We start from the raw sequence: 19,632 nt of genomic DNA on the forward strand, positions 1-19,632 counted from the left end.
CACTAGGATGATCTCTGTATTTTATATCGGTTACTAGAATGAGTTAGGTACATCCTTGATGGGGACACAGTGTTGCTTACAATATGCACTTCATAATTTTCAGCTCCGGGCCCATTCGACTCTTAATTTGGCCCTGAGGCAGCAGAACTTATTCTCATAATATGAGACTTTCATCATGTCTCACTTATGAGACTATAAGCTCTGGAGAAGTACAGACTGGCAGCCAATGAGAGTACAGCTCATTCATTCTGATTCAGTGTCTCACTGCAGTTGTGGTACTGGGGATTGAGATACTCACGACCTTCACAACTAGACAGATATAGGGGGGGAGGGCAGTCCCCGCTGTATCTGTCCTGCTTTCCATTGGCCACAAAAAAATAGCATGAGGTTAACGTATGAAGTTAATTGCTACGTAGTGAATATCGGTCCAAGCAGATTGCAGTAGGAAAAAACTACTACTACTGCTAAATTTATCCAGTCAAACAGCTATGTTGATTTAGGGGTCAATAGGTTGTTTACGTATAAAAGGAGAATAAATGTAAATTTTGTGTGAACTGTGTAGAGAGGTGGTAATCAGGTAGAACAGCCTAGTGAGCTTAAGGTGTTTCTAAAATTTTATAATGTTGCGATGAGGTGTCTTTTTAGGGAAACACTTGAAGGTTTGGTAATTAGGGAAAAGTCTTGTTTTACGAGAGAGGGGATTCCACATAATGGTTGTAGTCTTAAAAAGTAATATAACAAGGATTTTGATCAAGTAACAGATATTTTGAAACATGTGACATACCCATGACAGAGTGGGAAATCCCCATAGTCTGTAAATAGACCTCGCGGCTGGATTCTGCTCATTAGCGTTGGGCTGTTTGTACACTGTACAAGCAGATGTTGTGTCATTTGTAAAGTGGGTTTTTTATTTTATTCAAGCGTGGTCCGGATTTGGATTTACAAATATGGGGGCCCTAGTTGCCTGAAGATAAGAAGACTGCAAGCAACTAGATGGCCAGAAGAACAGAAGATATTTACAAGCATGGACATTTGGATCTATAATTATTTGGGACATTTTCAATCATGGACATTTGGAATTACAAATTATTTGGTACATGGTTTTTAAACACATTTGGATTAAAAGCTGCTAACAAAAGAGGATGAATTCAGATCGTTAAGTATATTGTGGGTTTTGTTATTTGTAATAAATTTATGTGGTATAAATTAGTGTATTTATTGGGGTTTTATTATTTTTTTAAAAATGTTGTGGCAGTGTGCCCTGGCTGCCAATGGTATGCTGGTGCTAGTTATACAAGCATCAGAATGCCCACACTGTTTAGGGCAGCCAGGGCTGGCTGGGACTTGTAGTTCCACAAAACAAAATGGCATCAGTTTTTTTTTTTTTTACTTTGTTCTCGCTGATATTGCCCTACTACCCACAGCCCACGGGGGTAGGAAGTGCAGTGCTTTCAGCACTGAGCTGGTTATTCCTAGAGGGGGGGCCGTTCATTTTTTACAGCCAGAAGACTCCCTAATTTCGGGTAGTTCTCCCTTGAATGACTAGTATACTCCTGAATTCTTCAGGACCTCTGGGAGAGCAGGCCTTTTTCTCATCCACTTCATCATCATCATCATCATCATCATTTATTTATATAGCGCCACTAATTCCGCAGCGCTGTACAGAGAACTCATTCACATCAGTCCCTGCCCCATTGGAGCTCACAGTCTAAATTCCCTACTATAGACACACACTCACACACACAGACAGACAGAGAGGGAGAGACTAGGGTCAATTTTTTTTTTTATTTTTTTTTTTATTGCAGCCAATTAACCTACCAGTATGTTTTTGGAGTGTGGGAGGAAACCGGAGCACCTGGAGGAAACCCACGCAGACACAGGGAGAACATACAAACTCCACACAGATAAGGCCATGGTCGGGAATTGAACTCATGACCCCCAATGCTGTGAGGCAGACGTGCTAACCACTACGCCACTACGCCACTGTGCCACTGTCATAGTGAAGTGGGCAGGACAGGGGCCTCAATGACGCACTTCCCAATAAATTGTGTCATGTCATTTTGATTCCAACCCTGTTTGCATAATTACATGATTGTGACATCTCACCATAGGGGTGAGTCTATAATAACACGGTTTGCGGGGTCACTCTGTAATTCCCCCCGCACTTACCACTTAACCTCCCCTTCAGGATGTCACAGATTGGAGATTCTCAAAGTTGGCAAGTACAGTCCAAATTCATTCAAAAAGCACATTCAGCGTCCACTTTGTGTTACATCACTTATTTTGAAACAGTTATCCATAATGGATATCTCAACTAAGGGAGTAGAGTAAAAAAATCACAGAGAGATCGGTAATGCCTCATAAGAGCAGCTTGCTAATTTCCTAGCACATTAAGTACAGCATTTACAGAATTACATGCTAATAATAACATCTTATATTTTAAGCATTAGAGAGTAGTGGCACTTGATGAATAATGATCTACTTCAGAGTCCTAGTCAGTGAGAGTACTTGACGTCCACAGGACAAATACTTGAGCTGCTAATAATACAGAAGAGCTATTATCAGACACCGGTTTATAGAGTTCTCCAGGAAACATTGGAGATACAAGATCAGAGGTAAGTTACACTGTCGTCATATATTTAGATAATTTTCTGACCCACGGATATCACCAAATAATATAATTCATTTAATGAAGTGCAATATTATATAATAATATTATTATTATTATTATTAGACTGAAAGATCATTTTTATTATTTTAATACTTATCATAAAGAAATAGGGGATCATATTCTAAAAGCAGTTCAAATGCAGTAGTCCATAAGTATCAAGAATGAGTGTGAGTGATGCATATTATTGTGCTCCACACATTTATTGGACACAGCATGCTAAACTTTTGTGCATGTGTAAGTATCTAAAAGATGCAAGACAGGACAGTATACTACCCATTCCTCTGCATGCAGCTTTAGTGCTTACATATAAGGAAAACGTGCTTAGTTTAACCACATAGATTGGAGATGAAAGTAAACTGGTATTTCTTATGGGAAAGCCACTTGCATTCAGTGTGGTCACAGTAACAGATTATGTTCAGATCTGTGCAACAGAGACTGAATAAAATAACACTTAATGCTAGATTTACCAAGAATCGAGTTTGGTGGCAGCTTTAAATTTACTAAAGGATGGTTTGAGGCTGCGATTTAAAATAGCTGGTGATGTGTGGCGGATTGAAAACAGCTAAACTGATGACTGTTTTGTCCAATCGCTGGCAGTTTGGTTAAAACCGTCATACAGAAGACAGGATAGGACAGTTTTAATACCTGGTTCTGAATGACTTGATAGCTCAAACATGCTGTTGAGCTATTTTGTCATTAAGAACATAAGAGGAAGCACCATTGACTTGTGACATGCGGATGGCAGTTGGAGTGAGCTGTACACTGGTTCAGCTCTTTGCCCAGCTCCCACTTTTCCTTATTCTCACAAATATGACGCTTTGGATATTTCTGAATACTGTTGGCAAACGTCACAGCAGCGCTGAGGATCGACGTCATACTGAAAAACAAGGTTGTTTTAGGATCTATAGAACTACCATCTCTGCTCAGCTGTGGAACCCACAGACCTCAACTATCATTGCTGTTTCAACATCTGTTCAGCTAGACACTGAGCTCAGTTGTAATTGCTTTTACCATCTCTGCTTGGCTGCTGGACCCTCTGCACCCAACTGTCAGCGTCCTCCTGGATCTCGTTGTGTCAGAGGGGCAGAAACTTGTCTCGTCTCTGGTAACCACCTCTCACTCCCGCCTACAAGACTTCTCCCGTGCTGCTCCCCACTTATGAAATTCTCTACCACGCTCAATCAGGCTTTCCCACAGCCTTTAAATCTTTAGACGCTCATTGAAAACCCATATCTTTTATAGATGTGACCTTATCCCTAATAACACTATTCACACTAATGTACCCTCACAACTGTGCCTATCTACACTCTGAGCCACACTCGCTCCTCTTGTTTCAGCTATGCCCTCTTCCACTTGGAATGTAAGCTCTCTTATGAGAAGGGTCCTTCATACCCTTTGTTTTTATGTCTGCATTTATTTTGTCTACCTTGTATGTACTGTTTCCCCTACTGTACAGTGTGTGCCTAGGCTTCCTGGGGTGTTGAGGCGCTGTTAGAGAGGTGCCGCTGCCAGAGCAAAAATAAAATACTTAACAATCCGGCTTCACCCTCCTCAATCCTCCCTGTTTCCTTCTCACTGAATGGGGGTCGTGACATCATCACGTCCGATATATTCAGTGAGGAGCCACGGAGAGAGGAGTTGGAAGATAGAATACAGAAGAAAATGAAGAAATAAGGCCAAGTAAGGCAAGTAAAGGAACAGAGGGGCAGTGTGAGCGTGCAGGGGCACAGTGTGAGCGTGCAGGTGCTCAGTGTGATGGTTTTTGTACATATTGTTGTTTTATTTTGTTTGATCTTATTGCTCTTAATGATAGCTGTAAATTGTTCTTTTACAGAAATATAATTGAAAAACAAATATGAAAATATTTTTTTCCTTTTTTTTGCAAACAACTATTAAGTATTTCTGTCCTGACCTAAATACTTCTTATGTTATTTTGACCCAACTACTTATAAAACGAGACTGCTCAGTAATTATTTTGGAGGAGTGCCTTGAAAAAATTATGGAGACCTTAAGGGTACCGCGAACTGAAAAGGTTTGGAACCACTGCTCTAGTCTAAGAATATGTTGCCCAGGGGTGTTCCTTTGGTAGAGTGGTTAGCATTTCTGCCTCATAGCGCTGGGGTCATGAGTTTGATTCTGACCAGGGCCCTATCTGTGTGAAGTTTGTATGTTCTCCCTGTGTTTTCATGGGTTTCCTCTGGGTGATTTGGTTTCCTCCCAAAGTTCAAAAGCATACTTTTAGGTTTATTGACTTTTTGTAAGCTCCAATGGGGCAGTGACTGAAACACAATGTAGGGAATTAATTAAAAAATACAAAAAGTTTAACATCAACTAATATTACGTCCAGCCATAACCGCGACGCAGTCATCGGTGCTCTGTAGGGGGTACCCTTCAGAGCACCGATGACTGCACTACGGTTATGGCTGACGTCATCAGCTGACGCCGGGATCTTCACGCATCGGCATGAGTTCCACTCACTTTAGTCAGAAGTCGTCCTGAAAGCTGGTCAGGGTGGGCCCCCATCGGTGTCTCAGAGTCGGGATATGTAGTGTTGGGGTAGTCAGCATCAATATGCTGACTACCACTGGTATATTTTTTCTACCAAAACACTTTTTGATTATATGAATAGCATAAACATATCTATTATTTATAGTTAGAACATTCCATACTCTAAAAAGGCACTAATATATAACAGAGATATACAGCGCCGGTGCTAGGGTCCTTGGCGCCCTAGGCACAGTGTGAAAATCGCCGCCCCCCCCCCCCCCCGTGTGAAAATTGACGCCCCCCCCCTTTAAAAATCGACGCCCCCCCCCTTTAAAAATCGACGCCCCCCCCCCCCCTTTAAAAATCGCCACTGCGCTTCCCTCCCCTTTGCATTATTATTTTATATATTTCTTAAAAAAAAGGAGGAGTTGTTTAGGTTGTCATGCCAATATCTAGAGGAATCTCCATGCCATTTATATAAGCAATATCTATTATAATAAGTCTCAATTGATGTTGAACAGTGAATCATTGTCAACAGTGTCATTGGGGATCATACAATGCAGAAATCTGCTTTACCGTTGTAGGCTTGGATGTTTATCACTTTTCTACCACTATATTAGTGGAAACATGATATCAGTGGAAACATGACAAAGTCTACTCGGTTGCCCATGGAACCATGCTGCTCTACTTAACCTCTAGCGGTAACATCTCAAAGTGCAACTCACGTACGTGAGGCAGGGGTCGTGAAAATCATTGGTGTGATAAAAGTGCTGAGATTTTCCTAGATGAAGCCAAACAAAGTATGTGCTTTGGAGAATGGTTAAAAAGAATTCTGAACGGAGATATCTTTCTGAAAAAGACCAAGTTCAAAATTAAAGGTCATGGTGTGAAGCTCGATTCTAAGTTAGAATGTAGGACATTATGTAAAGGGAAACAAGTTACTAGTAGTGAGCAATTACTTAAAATTAACTGGACCTCCACTCACAGCCGTCATGTCACTGGATGCAACCGTAACCTACCCATAACCTTATTGCCAAAACGTAACTGTAATCTCGTGGCCCCTTTAACTTACCATAGCCTGTCACTAACAAAAATTTGCCTGTCTAAAAAGCCTTCACTAGGAGCAGAAGCCACTGCAGTGACATGTATTTCCTGCAAGCAATTGTGCTGTACACAGAATATGTAGTCATCCACTTCAGTCCCTGGCCCATTAGAGCTTACAATCTAATTTCCCATATGACACACACATACACTAGAGCTCATTTTGTCAGAAGCCAAATATCCTACCACAATGATTTTGGATTGTTGGAGGAAACCAGACTGCCCAGAGGAAACCCACGCAAACATAGAAACAACATAGAAACATCACACAGATAGGACCCTGGTTGAAATCAAACTAATGCAGCAATGCTAACAACAGTGTCACTGTGCTTCCCTTGCTTAATTTAAGACATAAATATGGATAAACCAATCAGTGAAAAGGAGAAAAATTTAATAGTTGTAATTAATGATGGGGGGAGGGTCCCAAAGTGTTAGTCACTTAGACGTTGAAGTGACATTTTCACACTGTCGACCATGTAGAATGCCATCAGGGGGGGAATAAATGAAGCACCAGTTTATGGGGCCCAGACCGATCACAGGAAACGCTATCCGAGGCCAGGGTTTTGCTGTTTTTCTTCAATGATCTGTTGATGTCCTCACTCATTCTTAGTGGGGCCCCATGTTTGAAAATGTAGCAGGGGCTGTGCAGCATTATCAGGGACCAGTCCCATCATTGCTGTACTTCCTGGTGGCTGGCTCCTCCCTGGGAACCGGCCACCACTATTCCCACCACTCCCATCTGTTTCCTGTCCTACACCTCTCTTCTCCCATCCCAGTCTTCCCCTCTGCTTCTACTTCCCCTTATCTAGCCTATCTGTTTCACCTCTCCCCTTTCTATACATGGCTGACTCCATGTGCTTTGGAAGATAGGTAAGTGACATGGGGTGATTAATGCTATGGGGTGGGGGTGGGGTTTATAATATGTAGGTTTGGTATTAATGTTATGCAGGGTCTGGTGGGGCTATTTTGAAAGTGCCCAACATAGCAGAAACACAGGATGTTAACCAGGTCACCAGGATACTTCCACTGTACAAAGGCAGTCTCTGGGCTGTTGCCAATACTAGTAAAACCTTCCCCAATGTCCGTGCAATATACTATACATGACATATCTCTCTTTCTCAATATTTATGCTGTATTTATCAAAGCACCAGCCTCTCTCTCTCTCTCTCTCGACACATTGGGATGTATGTGGGGAGATGTGAAGGACATGTTGGGAGGTCTGTGATGCATGGGGGAAGGTGTGAAGGGCACGTTGGGAGGGCTGTGGGGCATGTGGGGAGGTGTGAACGGCATGTTGGTAGGTCTGTGAAGCATGTGGGGAGGTGTAAAGGGCATGTTGGGAGGTCTGTGGGGCATGTGGGGAGTTGTGAAGGGCATGTTGGGAGGTCTGTGGGGCATGTAAAGGGCATGTGGAGAGGTCTGTGAGGCATGCGGGGAGATATGTAGGGAGGACTGATGGGCATGTGGGGAGGTCTGGGGTGCATATTGTTGCTCCGAGTATCGTGGCTCCATGCAACACCACTGTGTCCACCAGACCGAGGAAGGCGGGTTGGTCAAGGAGAAAAGGGGGTCCTGTCTGTTTCATTTGTAGTAGGTCCTACAATTTCCAATGGTGGCCCTGCCACCATACACATTTCTAGTGAAATATGCAATCTTCCAAAAGTAGGAGCTAATCCAGGGGCAGTTCCCAAAACTGGGATGTGGGCGTTGCAGCTATAAATGCATATGTTTTGCACTTGCAAATTACCTTTCATGTCTTGTAGAGAAAAAGATGGAACTAATTACTCTGCTGGTCACATGCAACAGGTACTAAAGTGCTTTGAAAATTGGGATTCCTGACAGCTGCACTCCTTTCCTGTACTATGCCCCTCCAAGTGCATTCCTTACAGATACAGTTACACATATATTTGTTGTAAGAGTGAACATTTTTCTCATTCCTGTTTTCTTTTCCTTAAATCGGCTGTTTTTCATATAAAATAAACAGAAAGACATCTGCTCAAACATGTCCTTGAGAGATACAAAACAAGACAAAAACACAGCAGGCAGAGAGGGAAGAAGCAGAGATACAGATTGTGGGGCTCATATAGCGTTGGACACATTTGCATGAAAAAGCACATTACCCTGCATATGCTCGTTTGAATGCATCTCGATGCGTCCAGCTCTACAACACCAGCATATATGCAAGGTTTATCTCAGGAGTAACACGTCTGTATGCTTACACAACACAATAGTGTAGAAATGTGGCTTGACAATGTTAGTAGTAGTAAATGCAAAAATTACATTACCCTATTTGCACACAATACTGTAATGAGGTGTCATATACATAAGAGAAAATAAGGTCTGGACAGTGTTATTAATAAATGCTGTGGCAAGAGCCCGCTACTGGTGAAGCACACGCGTACAACTTCTTCCTTTTTATGGTTCTTTATTGTCAGGATGGTAATAATGTTTTGACACCGTATACTTGCACAGCAATTATGGAGACCCTCAACGCTTACTATACATAGTCCAGCTCTCTGTCCAGATCAGCCAGCTAGCCCAGCGTTGATCTCCCTGAACAATGAAACAAGCAGGGTTTTATACCTGACACTCCTCCCACAGGCCTAGCTTGATGGACAGGTGACACACCCACCTTTTCTTTAAAAAGGACACGCCCATCCCTGGCTCTATTTAGACTTTCAGATACACCCTGTGTTTGCTGAGAGGAAGCAGCTTTTTAAATCTTGTAAGTAAACCAACTTTTACAACACATATGTTTTTACCTGGTTTAATCTCCACCTAGGTACATAACTGTGCCAATGTTTTACTCTACTTCCCTGCTTTCTCTGCATATTGCCAGCTAAATGCCTGCTTTTGTTACAATGCAAAAGTCCATGTATAATATAATTGAATGTAGATAAAAATACAAAATAAAAGTTCAAATTAAATTCAATTTAATACAACTATGTTGATTTCCTTTAAGAATCAAATAGGAATCTACTTTCTTGACGCAGACCAAATGGAAATATTGTTTAATTAATGCGAATAGACTGATGCAACATCATATAATATAGAAACCACACTAATGAATTAAGTAGTGGGAGGGGTCAGGACACAATCAGCCAATCAGAAGAAGGTAGCTAATGCTGCTGATTGTCACCACAATCATTTTACACTTCTATTTTGCACCAGCCCTGCAAGAGATACGCCTCCTGACAGGTGTATATGCATCTGCATCCAGGTCTACCACAGGCAATTTCCGAGAAGACAACTTTATGGTACTCAGCCTATGCTTGTCCATTTCTCACCCCCTTACTAGTGCTTAAAGAATAAATAGTAAGTGTAAGATATAATTAAATCTGCATACGGACGTGTCACTGGGTCCACTTTCCCTCACACTAAGATGAAAAGAAATGGCTTATTGTTCACGTTTATTTTTTTTTTAAACTCATACAAAACAAAAATAAATTATACAAAAAAACAAATACACAAACATGACATCTTTGATGCATAATGCTGCTCAATTACAATTGGTAGATCACAAATCAACAATTTATGACGCAGTATTCACATTAACACCAAATTAATCTGTTTTCCATAATATATATGACAGCATTAAAGAAGAATGCAATTATCTGGCTCACCACAAATAGCTTTTTAGTATTACCAAGATGCAGCAAAAGGTACATAAGAAATTGAACATTAGAGAGTACCAGCAAAATTGCAAACCTCTACATGGAACGGGTCTTCCAAAGGGATCCTCTCTCCCCAACCTCCAGCAAGTGAATTAATCAGAAGATACCGAGTCATTGGAACAAGCTCGATATCTGGACATGTACCACCTGGACCATATTTTATGATATTTTGATGTAGCATTTCTACATGTGTACATGTATCTTTCATGTTGTACAGTGACATTAACCAGCACCCTCAGGTTGGTCAGGCGCCTGCCTCACCCTAGAAATCACCACCATGGCAAGCGTCATTAAATTGAAAACGTGCAGCTATATACTTATTTGTTAAGTCTTCTAAAGAAATACCATATAGACAACATTTGGGATTCATGGGGAGGAAGGGGGGGGGGCAAGGGGAACAGTATTAAGAACACATTCCAAAACTTCTGACCAAAAGGTATTTACAACCTGGCAGTGCCATACCATATGCCAGAAATCAGCAGACGGTGAGCAACATTTTGGACAAGAAGAGTCACTTCTTTGGCCCATACACTGCAAACTAACTGGGGTAAGATGTACCCTGTGCAGCACATATAAATGTATTTGTTGGTTGCGAAGGCAGGATGTGGCGCTGCGGAGACACTTAAGCATATGAGACCACTCCTCGTCCAATAGAGGGCCTAGATCCACTTGCCATTTGGCTTTCAGAGAGTCTAAGTCATTCGGGGCAAGTGAATAATTAAGGTTTGAGTAGAGTTGGGATATAGTGTTTCTCGTACCCACTCTTTGAAGAAGACTCTTGAGAGGAGATGGTTGAATTAATGGAGGGGAGGCAGGAAACTGTTTTAAGAGAGCGTCTTAGTTGAAGGTAACAATAAAATGCAGAGTTAGGAATTCCCTTTTCCTGCGACAGTTGCGCAAATGTTTTCAGAGAACCAGACTGATACAACTGCCCAATATTCACAATATTGTATCTCCACCATATATTGTATTCTCTCAGTTTATTAAGTTCAAGGAAGGAGGGATTATGCCACAAAGGGGTAGAAGGGCCATAACCTTGACCTGCCAATATATTGTGTGAAATACGCCAAATCTCCAAGGCCTGTTTAACTATTGGGGCCACCTGACTCAGACATTTCCCCATAAACAGAATCCCCAAGGGCAAAAAAAAGCGCATTTACCAGAATCATAGGACTCCACCTACTCACCAAGAAAACCCAACAAATCTATAGGAACTTGGTTTCCCACCCAGCTAATAAAGTGAGAAAGTTGTGCTGCATAATAGTATAAACGCAGGTTTGGAAGGGCTAACCCTCCATCAGCCTTAGACCTACATAGTGTAGCCAACCGGATACGGCCCCTACCCTCTCCTCACAAACAAAGAGATGAGCCTATCTTATGGAATATCGCCCTTGGGAGATATATTGGGGAGTGTTGGAGAATGTATAAAAACTTGGGTTGTACAACCATTTTAAATAAATTGATCCTGCCCGTGACCATGAGGAGGAGTCTCTTCCATGTATGAGATTTCATTTTAAAGTATTCTATAACCGGGTTAATGTTGAGGGACACAAACTCACTTGAAAATTTGGATATCCAGACACCCAAATATTTAAAACATTTGGTCCATTTAAGGGAATGCCTATGCCCGTCATCAAGGGGGATCACACCATTAAGCAGGAATAAATAAGATTTGTCCCAGTTAATCAATAGACCCAGAAAAGTATCCAAACTTATTAACCACCTCTAAAAGGTGGTCAAGGGAGGCATCAGAGTCTGACAGGAATAGTAACATGTCGTCAGCATATAGAGCTATAGTATCCTGTGCCTTCCCAAATGGAAGCCCTACAATTTGAGGATGATCTCTAATTAAACAGGCCAGGGGTTCTATGGCCAGCGCAAATAGTGCTGGAGACAAGGGGCAACCTTGCCTGGACCCTCGCCCCAATCCAAAACAAGGGGAAGTGTTTCCATTTACTGAGTCTCTTGCCGCTGGAGCTGAATACAGTAGCTAAATCCACTTAATAAACTCAGTCCCCAACCCAAATCTGAGTAAAACGTTCCATAAGTATTCCCACTCGACCGAGTCAAAGGCCTTGGCAGAATCCAAAGATGCCACCACTGCCCTGTCCTCAGCCGGGTGGGGCAACTGGACGTGAGTATAAAGACGGTGTAAATTTGAAATGGTGGATTTACCGGGCATAAACCTCAGAAATAACAGAATTTAGTCTGGAAGCATTTATCAGGCAGTTAATTTATTAACTGGATGATAATCACTACCACATAGTCAAATGATACAGTCCTTGTAAGGACTAAATATGAACAATATACTATTCTTGCAAGATCCTGCATAATGCTTGTTTTCTGCTGTATTCCTGTGACCTACAGATGTGAGCTAACCCTCTAATGTATTCCCTGGCTGTCCTGTATTGATCCACTCTGAGTCAACACTCTGCTTGCTGTCCTACAGTCCTGATCCAAAGTAAGCGGTCAGGAGGAACCAGTTACAGTCACCAGCAAAGAGATGCTACAGAAGCTATACAGAACACCCAGAAGTAAGCAGTTCCAGGTGCCGGTGAAGGATCCTTGTGATGGCATGGACTATTCTCCTACAACTGGTGCACAGTTGGCACTCGCAGTCGGTGAGTGTCTGGTGGTTAGGTTACACCAGTAGTTCAATCTGTGAAACCACAGATAAATAATAGGGAAATATGTGTGTGTGATCTTTTGGTGTGTATGCGCAATACACATTTTACTAAAGAAAAAACCTGACCTACGTCAAACTGTACATCAGCCGTTGTGTGTGTTTACAGTTCTCACCAGGGGTGCCGAAAGGGGGGATACTGATTACTGGGGCCCGGGTATGCCAGGGGGCCCAGGCCTGTACTGCAGACTAGCAAGATTTTTTCTTTCTGCTACTAATTTTATTTTTTTATTCTCCTGTTTTTTTGTTTCCTGGGAAGGTGGGGGGGAAGGTGTGGGGGTGTGTGACTATAACTGCTGGGCAGAGGGGGCATGTGTGACTAAAGGTGCTGGGCAGTGAGGGGCATGTGTGACTAAACGTGCTGGTCAGAGAGGGGCATGTGTGATTAAAGCTGCTATGCAGAGGAGGACAAGTGTTATTAAAACTGCTTGGCATAGAGGGACATGTGTGTATAAAGTTGCTAGACAGAGGGTGTATGTGTGTGTAAAGCTGCTTGGCAGAGAGGGCATGTGTGTGTAAAGCATGTCGGCAGAGTGGGTATGTGTGTGTAAAGCATGTGGGCAGAATGGGTATGTGTGGGTAAAGCATGTGGTCAGAGTGGGTATGTGTGGGTAAAGCACGTGGTCAGAGTGGGTATGAGTGTTTAAAGCTGCTTGGCAGAGAGGGCATGTGTCTGTAAAGCATGTTGGTATGTTTGTGTAAAGCTACTTGGCAGAGTTGGTATGTGTGTGTAAAGCATGTGGGCAGAGTGGGTATGTGTGTGAAGCATGTGGGCAGAGCTGGTATGTGTGTGTAAAGCTGCTTGGCAGAGTGGGTATGTGTGTGTAAAGCATGTAGGCAGTGTGGGTATGTGTGTGTAAAGCATGTGGGCAGAGTGGGTATGTGTGTGTAAAGCATGTAGGCAGTGTGGGTATGTGTGTGTAAAGAATGTGGGCAGAGTGGGTATGTGTGTGTAAAGCATGTGGGCAGAGGGAGCATGTGTGTGTAAAGCTGCTTAGTAGAGGGGGCATGTATGTGGGCAGAGGTGGCATGTGTGAGTAAAGCTGCTGGGTAGATGGGACATGTGTGAGTAAAGCTGCTGGGCATAGTGGGGGGCATGTGTAAATAATGCATGTGGGCAGAGGGTACATGTGTGTGTAAAGCTCCTGGATACATGGAGCATATGTGAGTAAAGCTGCTGGGCATTTCTGTAATGACAGTGCTACAGGGCTCCGTCCCTAGACCTGTAGCACCAAATAATTGTATTCTCTAATGAGGATATATTAAATTATTCCTTGCTTTTCACCTCCTAGGCATGCCCCCAATGACACACAGCCACACCTCCAATGGTATGGCCACACCCCTTTGGCGGTGCGCAGCAGCGGCACATGGGTTTTCCTTCTAGTTGACTATATATGGGCCCCACGCAGTTGGGAGATTCTAATAATAATATTTGAATAGAGTTGAATTTTGGGAGGGGCAATGCAGATCAGCAAAATATCACGTTTAATAGGTGCTTGCTGAGAACACTGTTATACAAGAGGGCAGCAAACCACTTCTTTCACCACATTTAAAAAAAAAAAAAAAATCAGTGAAAAAAACCAATGCATTTTTCCAGCACTTTTAACTTTTATCTTCTTTCTTATTTTCTTTCTTGCGTTATAGAGTACCCTCTCAATGGATGAATCTGTCATTTAACTCACTGTGGTATCAGTGTTCCCATTCCCCATCCTTGTTCTCTGTCTGTGACAATGTATCCATTAGGTCTTTATTCATACCTACAAAAATTAGTTTACAGACACGTCACATGTTCTAGAGAATTATTCAAAAATAATGGATACATTGTTACAGACAGATAAGGTATTTTAATAATATATATAAATCAGATGTGTCAATGTGTCACCTCCTATAATGTTGTTTGTTTGATATGTGCACTATGTAGTAAATAAATAACCCTGAAAAAGAGCATTTCATTCAGCTTGCTCTGCACTCTCCTGGACCGGTTTCCTCCAGCACACATAGCAGGTGAGCTGTGTCATATTGTGGATGCCGGGCCGGAAGCAAGCACAGTGCAGTCTGACAGCTCAACTTGACTTGAGGCATGTCAAACTGTCATAGTACCGAGGTCTGTCCCATCCAGCCTCCTCTACACTTCATGGCTCTCCTGCTGTGTGGGATGGAGGAAGTCTGCCGAGCTCTATAACGTATAAACAAAGTGCTGAAGGCACTAGTTCTAGTAATGAATTAAGAGAATTATGGATGCATTTTTACACATATGTAAGTTCTAGATTTCTTTACTAATCTATCCATTATCGCTTAATATAAGCAAACACCTGACCCTTCTGTAATAATGTATTTATCGTGCCTTTATCAAATGCAGAGATCACTTGACTTGTCTGTATCAATGTGTCCATCCTCTTTTAATACATACCTAGAACATCTTAAGTGTCTGTAACACTGTGTACATCTTCCTTTAATCCATATGTACAACATTTGTCCCATAGATAATAAAAGCTATAATTTCTCGTTTAATTGATATCTTGGACATATGACCGGTCTGCAAAATGTGTCCAAACTCCTCCAGCACACACTATATCTAGAATGACTGACTTGTCCTTAACAAAGTATCTACCCATATTTAACCCTATCTCTAGGACACATTTTCTGTATTCAACTTTAATACATATATAGAACAACAGACTTGTTTGTAACAATATATTGTTGTTCATTTAATTCAACAATGTGATTATCTTCCATGTCTACAACAATGCACATTTATCACACACACGTACTATCTACCTATCCATATATGTGTGTGTGTGTGTGTGTGTGTGTGTGTGTGTGTGTGTATATATGTGGATAGATAGATAGATAGATAACAACTGTCCTTCTTTCAAGCCTTAAGTATATCATCTGAATTGTCTGTAACAATGTATCCATCCTCCTATAACCTACAGGCATGTCTTTGAATATCCTAAATATCTGCCTGCACTTTAATAAACAATCTTTTCCAATCACCTGTGCATTTTTCATACATATTACATTGAAATTGTTGCTTTTTCTTTTATGCTTCTTTCTGGAAGATCAGTTGTTATTTTACTGTTCTAAATATATCTGCTTTTCTAATGTTTTACTCTAGCTCCTTGTAAATTGGCTTAAGATGCAATGTATAAAAATGTTCATTTGCCAATTCTAGTCTGGAATTATTATAGAATTATACTCTTTTGTGTTTTATTTGTCTTTATTGCTATTTTGTGCAAATCAATGACTTGGAAAATAGAAAACTGTGTAGGAGGTCAGAGTTATTACAGAGAAGTGACCCTGGGTACTATCCTCCGGTTGCAGGATTCTGTTCTTCAATAAAACTACTGAAATTGGGGTGTTGTGAAATAAGGACATAGCAGAGCTTCTGATGCAGTGGTAAGAATATTGCAGCTAACTACACCTCCCACTATGGTTGCCATTGTGATGTGATGGTGGCTGTAGTTCCTAGTGTCAATATTAAACAGTGCTTAGATTGCACAATAAGTTGTGCAGATAATTTTGGGGCACTATTTCCTGCCCCACAAAGCTTGTAATCTAATAAGTAGCAACTTGAGCTGATCTTTTTTAGAAGGTGCCTTATACCTGTATATTTCTGTATGATTTAGGAAAATGCCAATACTATTAAAGCAACTGTAGTCTGCTCTCGCCTGTGATACTTTTGGTGGGGTATACGACTCTAGTGGGTCTGCGTATAGCATCCTTCTTTGTCTGACATTAACTCAATTCTCATATTTCTGTCATTTTTTTCCCTCATACCTCATTATTCATCTATTATGTGACTGAATGAAGATTCAGGTCATTAAGCATTTCCCTCCTGGGAATTGTAATGGGGTGAAAAATTGCCTTAAATGAAGTTAATAACTCACATCTCCCTGTCCTCTCAGACACAGTGTCACTCACGTCATTACAGCTGACCTGGGGTGGGGTGAGGGGTACATTAACAGGCTTCTAGATTTTCAGTTTTACTGAAAAACAGCACAAGACTGACAGTCTGTAGATCTCTTGCTCTCTGATGGGGTTTGTATTTTGTTTTGCAGACGTGACGTTGAAGCGGTATTATCACAGATAATGTGGATGAGAAAAATTTGAGGCTAGTGACAATGGCTGTTACTGCTTTAGTCCCCATGTAAATCCAGGCTGCTAGCAATATACATAATGGACTGCCATTACTTAATACATAGCAAGTGGTGTCGTAAGGGGTATGAGTGGAAACGGTTCATGTAAAACAAAATCTGCAGAAACAATATTTCCTAAATATCTCAACGTGTATAGCTTAAGGTGTAAAATAAATGCAGTCATGGTTTTTTTTTCCAGGTTTCCAATTATGAGTTGTTGTGCAGAACCAGTATATCAGTATGTATCTGTTTATGGATAACAAAACATGATCAATGTAGATCTTTAGAAATGTTGGTGAACTAAAAGTCTGCAAGTTATTAAGCAAAAAAGTAATTGAGGTATCATAATGTAGTGAATGGTACAAGTTTCCTTACAGGGTACAATGTACTGTGCATAGCTGTGCCTCAACCGTGTCATTTAAGCAAGTGCAATGCCCTCTTTCCCATGTAAATAGAGTGTCTGCCTCTTATGCTTTAGTCAGACAAGTTGCAGAAAACAGAGGAATTACATTACTATGTGATCCAATACAGATGTGTCAGCTATAAAACCTTAACCCAAGACAGTGTTAAGCAGGCAGATTTACCTCCGAGACAGCTGTGTTGTGTACTCCTCACGTCTTTTTAGGGTAGTTTCCTGCTGCAGATTTTGGGAAACAGTCTTTTTTTGATGCTTATTATGTGCTGTTGTCTCTTTTAGTCTATTTGAAAGGATCCACTCCTCATACACTTATATTGATCTATATATTGGGGTGCTATGTGGCTATAAATTGTGGGCTATATAAGTTTGGGTGCTGCAACTATATGACTGCAGATTGTGTGCTATAACTTAGGGGTGTTATGTGGTTACTGATTTTGTGAGTTTTGTTGCTGTGTACTATATTGCAGCTAATAGTGTTTTGTAATTTTGGGGTGTGTTTCTGTCTGGTTATAATGAAGGTAACTATGTAGAGGTGCAGTGTGCATGCTTTATGTTATGTGTGATATAAGGTCTTTCTGTCCTCTTAAAAATTTAAATTTAGTGGTGCATTACCCTTATGGTTACCTCTTTTTAGGATGATGCAGTCTAATGATAGTAGGGGACCCTCCGTCCTTTTGTGGGTTCAGGCAGGACACAGAGTGATGTTAACTCCACACAGTCACGTCCAGGTTCTCCTGCCTCTGATATCAGCGATGAGACTCTTTAGAACTACTTATGTGAGGGGAGGTGCATAGGGAGGGGCTCCGCTGGTGGCCCCTTATTAGGAATCAGTGAAAACCTGCAATCCATGTGCTGGGTAATATCCTCCAGCCAGGCTCACCTTTTCCGAGGAACAGAAACAGATTTGGTCATTGTTTAAAATGTTCAAGTAATATAGCAGAGTTTACAGACTAAATAGTGTGCATATATGGAAAAAGCACTTGCCTTAAGTCAAAGATGAGAAAATCCAGGAGAGAATCAGGTGCTAGGACAGAGATCTCCACAGACTCTACCTTTTCAAATGTTTGCATTTGTGTGTGTGTAGGTGTCTGTGTGCTAGACATAAGAGCAAGTCTATTCTTAATTTAATTTTATGTTGTTTAACTCTGTTCCTCTACTCCCTGTACCTGTTTGTTCTCTCTTCCTCTGCATTATCCGTACATATCCCTCCATCTCTTTCTTTCACTACACTCTTCTGTCACTCAGCAGAATGATCCTGCTTTAACATAACATTTGTATGTGTTGCCACAGTGATGCAACATACATGCAGCAACAGAGCACAACACTACATTGATCCATAGCATCCAGTGCACAGCTTATTTTTTATCCTCCCTCTCGTTGTAATATTATAATGATTACTACAGTTACTGTGTGTGGCTTCCTGTTGGACCCTCATTCACCTGCCTCAGGTCTGGGAAAAGTGTTGATCTCAAGTGAGTGACAAATTAAATAAGACAGCAAGGCGTTGTTACGTGTAATAATTACATAGAATAGATTTCCAGCTTCAGGGGTGACAACTAATACTGAAAACAACCATAAAAACATGTGGCTTACATAAAAGGCTAATAAATGTATATTTCTGTATGATTTAGGAAACATGCCAGTCAATCTGTGACTCCCCAGCTGTTGTGGAACAATAAGTCCCAGCGTGCTATGGCTGCCTCTGCTAGAAAGTTCATCATGGGATTTCCAAAACAGCTGGAGAGCCACATGGCTTCTTTTTTGTTGCCAAATTCTGTTTCTATCATCAAGACTTTTACCTCTTTCACTTTATGTTTTTTTTTTTCAGACCATCATCCCCAGGTCCTTGGAACTATCTCTTCCCATGTCTTTGTTTAAACCTGCATCTTTCATAAATTCTCTCTCTTAGTGAGAGCTATTGAGGAACACTGCCTTGGAAATAACAAAGAGGCGAGGATGTAAAGACTCCTGATTTACAAGGTAATAGCTGAGAAAGTGAGAGGAGGAGAGGGAGTGAGAAGGGTCACAGGGAGTGGGTGGAGGTGATAGAGTAAAAAGGATAAGAGCAAGGGAGGGGAAAAAATGGATGGAGACAGATGGTAAGGAGAAAAAGAAAAATGTAGTGACATTGATGCCCCAAAAGCTGGGAAACAATACAAAGGGTGGGTATTATTTGGACATGCCATCTCAAGGTGGGGGGGGGGGGGTTCTGCAGAACAGGTAAGAAGCATTGTAGTGAGAGCATAAGTGGAGCTGTGCTATTCAGAACAGTGTGGTTGCCGTGCTTTTTGAGGACCTGATTTCCCAGAGAATTATGTTGTACTGCCCAGGTTGGGGTTGGTTTCACATTATGGCCCCTGTGCTGTGGGTCTTCCTGTCATAATATTACCAGCCCAGCCTGGCAAAGCCTTGTTCTGATTGCCTCTTTTGTAGAGGCACCAGCACAGGCAATTGCACTG

General features: G+C 41.5%; 1 protein-coding gene across 2 annotated transcripts in view; it reads right to left on the reverse strand.

The window, feature by feature from the left end:
- The window catches only part of PDYN (prodynorphin), a 28,073-nt gene extending 10,058 nt beyond the window's left edge, over positions 1-18,015 (reverse strand). The window contains exons 1-2 of one of the 2 annotated variants that reach the window (XM_075176599.1): positions 17,798-18,015; positions 5,888-6,008 (exon numbers count right to left, since the gene is read on the reverse strand). In XM_075176599.1, the coding sequence (XP_075032700.1) occupies positions 5,888-5,912 (25 nt within the window). In that variant the 5' untranslated portion in view covers positions 5,913-6,008; positions 17,798-18,015. The remainder of the gene's footprint in view (positions 1-5,887; positions 6,009-17,797) is intronic. The other variant, XM_075176600.1, reaches the window with a different exon arrangement.
- Between the last annotated feature and the right edge of the window lie 1,617 nt (positions 18,016-19,632).

The sequence above is a fragment of the Mixophyes fleayi genome, chromosome 6 (genome assembly GCF_038048845.1).
Source record: "Mixophyes fleayi isolate aMixFle1 chromosome 6, aMixFle1.hap1, whole genome shotgun sequence".
Taxonomy (NCBI): domain Eukaryota; kingdom Metazoa; phylum Chordata; class Amphibia; order Anura; family Limnodynastidae; genus Mixophyes; species Mixophyes fleayi.